This window comes from Osmia lignaria, chromosome 7, assembly GCF_051020975.1.
Source record: "Osmia lignaria lignaria isolate PbOS001 chromosome 7, iyOsmLign1, whole genome shotgun sequence".
Lineage (NCBI taxonomy): Eukaryota > Metazoa > Arthropoda > Insecta > Hymenoptera > Megachilidae > Osmia > Osmia lignaria.
The window spans coordinates 1,978,816-1,987,733 of NC_135038.1; the positions used below are offsets into that span (position 1 = coordinate 1,978,816).

At 33.0% G+C, this 8,918-nt stretch overlaps 1 protein-coding gene across 2 annotated transcripts; it reads right to left on the minus strand.

The window, feature by feature from the left end:
• Nucleotides 1-1,702: 1,702 nt before the first annotated feature.
• Nucleotides 1,703-5,486, minus strand: fwe (calcium channel flower). 2 transcript variants are annotated; one of them, XM_034336366.2, is made up of 6 exons: nucleotides 5,234-5,486; nucleotides 5,023-5,143; nucleotides 4,500-4,707; nucleotides 4,271-4,378; nucleotides 3,663-3,822; nucleotides 1,703-2,892 (listed from the first exon to the last, which is right to left on the minus strand). In XM_034336366.2, the coding sequence occupies exons 1-5, from the start codon at nucleotides 5,234-5,236 to the stop codon at nucleotides 3,699-3,701; spliced, it is 564 nt and encodes a 187-aa protein (XP_034192257.1). In that variant the 5' UTR covers nucleotides 5,237-5,486; the 3' UTR covers nucleotides 1,703-2,892; nucleotides 3,663-3,698. The 2 variants fall into 2 exon arrangements, with proteins under 2 accessions (XP_034192257.1, XP_034192256.1); XM_034336365.2 differs by lacking the exon at nucleotides 3,663-3,822 and having other exon boundaries at nucleotides 1,705-2,892; nucleotides 5,234-5,479.
• Between the last annotated feature and the right edge of the window lie 3,432 nt (nucleotides 5,487-8,918).

Sequence of the window (8,918 nt, forward strand, 5' to 3'; positions counted from 1 at the left end):
TTCTGTTTTCCGCAGTGCTTAAATGGGACTTTTCTGCTCATTACACACATTTTCACGCACACAGCAGTCTTCGCTGCAGGGGTCAAATAAGCGATGACAGAAATGGGATGTCGACATCTACATTCTATTGTGGCGGCACTTCCTTTGGGTAGCGTAGCGAGAGGATCACCCTGTAGTATAGGGGTGCTCGAGTGTCCGCAGGCTTGTCACAAATGCTCCTACCCATTTTATTACTCTCTGCACATGCTTGCCTCAAAAGCACTAAAAAGATTTCGTGGACCAAGATACATATATTTTCACGTTAAACTGTCACTTTATAAATTGATATTAATAATACATTTTTTTTTAATTTTCTAACAGTATAGAGATGTAAACCAGTAAAAAATAATAAATACGTATTTTTTTTAGTTGAGATTATTCAAGTTGAAGGAGTTAAATTATTCTCCAAAATTCAACTCTGGAGTACTGACTTGGAAATGGTTACAGAATGAAAAAATATTTTAATAAAGATTGCATGATTTATAACATAAAAATTAATCATAAGTCTCGTATAACCACGATGTATCTTGGACGATATTACTGATGAATACGGATGCACGACTGTAATTGTAAACAGGCATATCGAACAATACTTATTTCAATACTTGGCGTTTCAAACTATTTAATTAAATCAAATCAAACTACTTTATTTCAAAAATGGCATTCGAACTGAATTCATTTAGGAAACAAACACAAAAACCACAGAAGTAATCATTAAATATTTCTATTTTACAATTAGTTTTAGTTAATAAATTAATTAAAAAATAGGAATGTATAAAAAGAAAATGATTGAACAGTTTGGCAATTTGAAGTCTAAAATAAATGCTTATTTGATCAAAGATATATTATACAAATTTATAATATAAAGGAATTAAAATAAAATGAATTGTATATAGCCTATAATGAAAATATGTAATTTTAAATAAAATAAAATCTAAAGTAAATATTATTAGAATAATCTGGATATTACGAGTTTGTAATTTTGTATATAAATCAGATTATGAGAACCTAACATATTACTTATTCCCTCTGCCTTATCACATATAATTGTAATTAATTATCTGTTAAGGGGTAGAACTATATTTGGCTGTGAAAATATAAAACTAAAAACAGTTAGGGATTATTAATCATATAAGTTGGAAGTCTTCAACAATACCATAGAGAAGTAAACATAATATAAATTCATGTAGTAAATATAATAATTAAAAATAAACCGATAGAGATGTATAATTACACATAAAATTAATTTGGCAGAGAGAACATATAACTTGAACTACACAACTAAAATATTGTATAGTTCTTTGCCATTCATATTAGAAAAAACAATAATGGAAAAAATTAAATAGTGCAATTAAATTTGTTTTCTTCTGGCCTCATTTTCATCTTAACTGTAACAATGTACTCAATGAATGAATTCTTTTAATATTTTTTTGATATAAATCAATTTGTACAATAATTTTGCTTATGAAAATATTTAAAATAAGTTATTGAAACAATATTTTATAACATTCATAAATATTTTATGAAATATTTCAAATTTGTTGAATAAAACATGTAAAAATCTTAGAATGATCAAATATTTCATTATATAATACTGTATAATACAATACAGTACAATATTGTATAAAGAAATATACACAAACATTTTAATTTTTGGTTTTATAATTAGTCTATAAACCTAATTTTTAAAATGTGGAATATATTATGTGAATTCCGCTTAAATTCCATTGTATAAAAACGATTATTCTGGATTAAAATATGTTGAATTCTTTATATCTAATTACAACATACTCGAAGTATTACTCGTGCTCATTTTAACTGTGAAACCATGAAGCTTTATCATACTTAAAAAGAAAATGAAGTCAGAACAAAATACATGTTATTGCACCCTCCAACTTTTTTTTTCAAATATTTTTTTCTAGTCTTTTATATTTTAAACAAAAGGAAGCTACGATTTATCTTAACTAATCATATGACTTGCTTTATATATATGCAGATATGCATACACATTAAGAAGGATAAAGCTATTATGACTCTTCCATTCCCTATCAGTTATGAATGATCTATCTGAAAGTCTTGGATTTTGATTTTGGAAGTGTTATTTTCACTTAAAATATTATAATTCATTCCATTAGGATGTAAAAATTTAAGTAAGATAACTATATATCCAAAACCAATTATAAGAATAGTTTTTTCATCACAAATTTTAATATTAAATTACTATGACACACTAAATAGATAAAGTCATGAAACCAAGCCCATGAATATAGCTTTGAAAATTAATTTCTATGGCAGTTTTTAACTTTATATATGCTATAATTATATATGCACTTCTATGCATATAACAGCAATGTTTTCATAATGTATCTGTAACTTACACTACTGAATTGAAAATTATGTAATAAAAGAATATTATCTAAAATTCATTGAAAGTTTAACACGTTGACTGCCAATTACAAGACAATTCGTAGTTGGCGTCTTAGGCAATAACGCAAACTACGAGTTGTCTCACAGTTGGCAGTCAACGTGTTAATACAAGTAATACAAATAATTGTTCTGATAATCATGATAAAAGTATATGAAATTTTTACAATATTGTTATAAAATAAATACAATTATTTTAATAACACAATATTCATGGATTTGGTTACTGATGGTTTTATCAAAACAACATTCGTTATCATTCATACAAAATGATGAGGTTTTGCCAATTAGTTATATAAAAATCAAACATTACTATCTGGTCTATTAGTAAAACCCATGGGTTGAGCATTCCCAACAAGTGTGGCTTGCATACTGGATGAAGGAACCTCGATGTTTATCGCTGCTGATCTCATTTCAGGAAGAGGTGCTCTAAAAATGTATAAATTATTAAAATTCAAATAATTTTTGTATTATGAAACTTATATGTATAAAATTATGATAAAAAGATAATTTGGAAATAGTAACATATTTTGCTAATAAAAATATAATAACATAATTCAAAATCATTTTACAATTATAACAAACTATCCTAATCATAAGAATAAAATGCTAAAATTATATACATTTTTAACACTTCGTCTTTTTTCCATCACTTATAGATCAAAGTATTACATAAATTGAGAATACTATATTTTGAATAAAATGTAGTATTGGAACATAGAAAAACAGAGAAGTTTCCAAAATAAAAAAAATTTATATGCATCATATAACAAAATAAACGAGCAAGGTTAAACATAAATTTCTTGTACTAAAAGAATGAAGAAATTCTGTACCATTTTATAATCTACGGTTATGTTTATAAAATGTAAACAATTAAAATTTAGGAATCCAGTTTTTAGTTTGTTACTTATTTTTAAAATGTTCTGCATGAACACAAAATTATTTTAAATCGAAAGAAATAATAATTTCAAATTTGAGATACATGTACATTTAAAGTAAATGTATTTTTCTGATAAGAAGCTAATGAAACAAATTAATCACATATAATAAAGCCATTGATAATTTGTTATAATCCAAGGCAATTAAATTGATATTGTTAAATACACACAGCAATAAAATAATAACACAGCTTTAAATATCTAGGCGATGTCGAGAAAACTGGAAATGTAAAAATCACATTAAACTGTGTATCTTATTGCCTGGTTAGTGAAGTGGTGCAATGAATATTTGATGATTTATGTAGGTCTCCAGACATCAGGATCCTCCACAAGAGTTGTATGATGATCTGTAGTAGGAGGTACTGTACCCTGTGGGGAACCCACACCCGACGTCATTCCTGCTGGGTCGGGCCTGGTTCCTCTGTTATCATTAGTATATTAGTAATATAATAAAAAAAATTGCATTTGTCAAATATATTATATGTCATTATATTTTAACAAAATATAATAATATACAATATAAAATATGTGCGATACATACTAAAAAGATAGTAAAATGATATTATATATTATGTTTTGAATGAATGTACACGATGAAACAATAAATTGCATGAGCTAATTTATACATTAAAAAAAAGAAACAAAAAGCCACAGTGTTAATTTGGACATATGTACATACAAATTATTATAAAATAATATAACTTACACCCACAAACAAATATATGCATATACTATTGTGAGAACACAACACACATTTTATTTCTCTTAACTAGAAAAGTTAGTTAATTGTTTAATATTAGTTGTTTATATGTATGTCATTTGTTAATAATTCATCTTATAAAATTACAGGTAAAACAAATGTAACTTACTTTCGTCCAAGAGACATTAGTCCATACATTACACCTGTTGCAAATATTAGACCACTGCCAAAAATACTACTCATCTTTATACACAGGAAGACTGGTGGAATTGCCATTCTAAAATAATCAAAATTAAACATAATACCATGAAACGTTAGTAAAATAAGTTAACACAAATGATAAGAAAAACAATATAGCATTATGATCTAATGTTTTATCAAAAAAATAATGTACTTACAAACAGTATGCCCCTGCTCTATTCCAATATGGTCTCTTTTCTACCCAATCACTTAAGTTTTGTACAAAATCAATAAATAAACAACAACATGGGGCTTCTATCATTACTACTATAAAACCAGCCACCATTTGCCACATACCACTAATTAAACAATCTATAGAACCCCATAGTATCGATACAGAGTTCCATGCTCCAAGAAAAATTGCAACTGTAACAAATTCATGAAAATTAATATTCTATTTGCATTAGCATTATATTTAATTCAATAATGTATATTATAAATATCGTACCTAAAAATATAGTAAAAAGAATATTCAAGGCATTTTAGTAGTACTATATAATTATCTAACAGCAAATAAAAATCCAAGAATATTTATTATGTTTAAATAGTAAATATCGAATCTTTGTATTATATATTTATAATTATAAATAATGTTGCTATATGCATTTTTATTAGTAACTGTAGTAAATTTTTTGCAGAGAAAATGATAACAATAAATGAATGTTATTTTCGAAAACTTACTTAAACTGCCTACAGTACCGAGTCCTCGACCAGCATACTTCAACCAAACAGGTACATCATCCTTGGCAACAGGATCTTGTCCTGGTTTTTGCATAATTGACGTTAGTTTTTCAGCAAATGACTAAACAATGAAGAAAATAAAAAATCATAATTATTAAAAAAAAACACACATTTAACTAACAATTGTTTCATGAGTTTAAGATACATTTACCATTTTTATTAATTTACACTGATTTACCAGCTGTCAGGACTAAATACGACTGACAGCACTATAAGGATCTGTTGTATGTATAAAAAATCGACCCGTACAAGAGCTTCTTAATTATACAGACAGAGGCGCTTGTATCTGTCAATTGTTGCGTGCGCCGTTTCGGGTTGAAGGGATTTTAGGGACCTGAGTAAGGTGCCCGTGGAGCGCTGAGACGTCACGATATCTTTAGTTGTGTCCAGTTGTGTCACAACACAGCCAACTCTAGTATGCTCTAGTACTAGCCATGCTGAACAATGTGGCAACACCGCTCACGTGACAATCGGGAGTCCTATTTTCAAAAACAGAGTCCTGTGCTCGGAATTGTAATTAACGTCTTTTTTAATTAAAAGCTGTAGTAATATACACTATATTGTATTAATTATGTATAAACAATACATAAACCTTGCAACTATGGCAAGTAAAAGTGATGTGGTAGCATAAAATTGTTACAAATGTGATATATATTTTGTGTACTCTCGAAGTAGTTTGGTGTTGTGAAACATGATATTTGAAATATTTACAGTGGTTTCAAGAAAATTTAGGTATGAAGCAAAATGAAACCATCTTTGGATCAAATCGAAACATTTAAGAATTGATAAACGTGTATATAAGTTAATAAAAACCTTGAAACAAGCGAAATTATTGGAACGAAACCAAAGTGGTTATGAGAAGTCCAAAGAGTAGTCGGGAGTCTGACGACGTTGATTGGCTGGGAGTCTGGGAGTCTGGGAGGCAGATAGAGTAGAGTAGGTGTTGATATATTCAGGCCGGACTCCCGCGGTGTCCGCGGTGTTACCATTTTTACTTCAGCACAGCTAGTACTAGAGTCGGCTGTGGTTGTGTATGTTAAAATCAGTGATTCAAGGTATGTATGTAGAGAAACGACATCAGCGCCGCCTGGAGTTTCACCGCACGAGTTAAAATTTGCATCTGTTGCGTGTCCGTATTACGGAAATAGGGATTTTCGAAATTGAAAGGCGCAGGTAAGGCAATCCGTGGAGCGCGGAGGCGCTCCGTTCGCAAGGCGCGGAAAATGAATTTGATACAAAACTGTTAATTCACTGTTTTAACTTCGTTATTTAATTGTCAATACGTAAGCAAAATTCTGAAGTTCTAAAATGCGTTTAGATTGCAGAGTGAGAAAGATCTGTCGGTTTTAGCTGACACAATCATTCTGATCGTTCTGTGCTTGGCGGAGGAGATCCTCGCGCGATTCCGGTCGATACCCCTTCCTTGGTGGATCCTGGATCCTCCCTCAGGATCATCCCTCGTCCAATGGTGGAGGAGTCCACTCCGTCCTGTGTAGGCCCCTTCTCCTGCCTGTAGTCCACCCTCAGGCGCGTGGAAGTGGAGGCGCCCCGCCAAGACGCTACAACGTTATAGCGCACATGTGCTATGAGAAAGCGTGGAAACCAGAAAAAATAGGAAACGACAAGACCTTGTACTTGCCAAAAGGCAACTCTTGAGGAAATTTACGACCCTCTTAAGCCGAGTATCCACCTGTATCCAACGCCCGTATCGTATCACCGTTCCGAACCCTTTTGAATAGGCAGACGTTGCCTCGTTGCATGCCACAGCGTGCTACGGCTCGGACAATATTTCTTCGTTTCTTGATAGAAACGGTTCGGCAATAGGACTGGGCCACTACAGGCGAGGAGTTTCGTTTTGCTGCGTGCCGTTCCAAAGGAACGGAGGCAACGGACCCATCCGAAAAATTTGTCGATTCTTTGCCGTTGCATCGAAGGAAAGGTTTATGCATTTGCACTTGACATAGCGTTTCGTGCCGTCACTTGGGTTTCAATTTATTTGAAATCTTGCGGTATTATTGGATTCATTTCAAAATCGATGAAATTATTTATGAACTTAATCTAATTTAATTTAGACAAATTTTATCGTCTAAATATATTTAAACAGATCAATTATCTTCGGTGATACGCTGTACATAAAAGAGCAATGTTAATAAGAACCTCTGTGATTATTGAAAAAGGACAATGTTAATTTTCCAGAGATTTTTCCGTTGCCGAGTATCGAAAGTTCTATTGGGCTGTGATACGGAGGTGAAGGAACGGGCCGATCCGAAAATTGTCGGTTTCTTGCTGTTCAAAGGATAGGTTCGGAGACCACTTGAAACGTAAAAACAACATACCCAGGCGAAGGCCCGAAATGCTATGTCAAGTGGAAACATGACACTTGAGGCTCGAGATAATATGATCTGGAATCGGATATATCAGTGAGATAATACTAATGCAATGACTGAACTTTATTATTTTTCATTTTTTTCTTATAAAACTTTTACCAAGATATTTGTGACGTTTTTCTGATTAAAATGATACCAAACACGATATGGTTAGGACAATTACAATAAAGAAACAGCATGCAGAAATTCGAAACTTCTCGCCTATAGGAGTTTCTTTCAAGAAACGAAGAAATATTGTCCGCAAATATTGGCATGCAACGAGGCAACGTCTGCCTATTCAAAAGGGTTCGGAACGGTGATACGATACGGGCGTTTGATACAGGTGGATACTCGGCTTTAGAGTGCATGAATAGGCAGGATATCGGAAAAGACTTCGTAACTTTTAAGGACCCTTCATGACTTGGTCGAAAACAACGAATTTGATATGGTCTATCATAAATTAGTCTTTCAGGAATTTTAGAAGTGAAACTATTCCATTCTCTGGATTTCCGGCCTTCTCTCAGCTCGATCACCCACGTCGAGGGGTTTACAATCTAATCTTTGTCTATTTATACAGGGAGATTCTCTCGGCGCGCAACACAATAGCCGCCCCGCACAATGGAACCCTGCTGTGTTTGTGGGCAAAAAGCCTAGGAGGTCAAGTCGCCGGACCCAAAACACACAGAGCAGTCTTGGGTCCGGCGACGCGCAGATGGTGCTTAAATTTCGCTCTTGATTTACAACCATCGATAGAAAAGGTCCTCGATTGATATTCGAGACATATCGATACTACAGACTATTGATAAACATTCCCATGGCAATGTTGCCATACCACTCTAAACATATTCACGTGATAACATTTCACGTTACACATCAATATCATTCATAATGTCCGTTCATCTAGTGAAAAAGCACTAAAGGGGAAGGTGCCCCTAGGTCACGCACGAGCGCGCAGCCATTATGCCTCATTCGCATGAGAAATACCTTTGTATTTCAGGAGAAAAGAAATTTTTTCAAATAAATGCTTAATCGGAGAAGTGAGGCGGTTCATTCCTCAACGAGTAAAATATATAATCAGCACCATTAAAAACTCGGTTGTCGAAATAATTAATTGCGTCGAGCCTCGGCCGGCGAAGGTGGCTCCCTCCGCCCTATAGAATGGTGCACGAAACTGCGAACGCAGACCGTGATTCCATACCGAACCGGAAGCTGCATAAGAACCTTTCTCTCGCACTGTAACTTCTGTCCTTGTTTAGCCCCATTTCACTTCGACTCCAGGCTCGTCGAATGCCATCCTTGTCGTTTCGCTTACGTCGAGATAGCGCGAAACCACCTCTCGTTCGAATGCCTCGATTACTTCTTAGCCACATGCGATACTTCTGGTCGGAGAGGTCACGTGCCGTGTCTACCCCCTTAATGGGAGATCTTCTTCTTTCTTATATGTATCAGTTTCTTTAATACAGGAGTAAA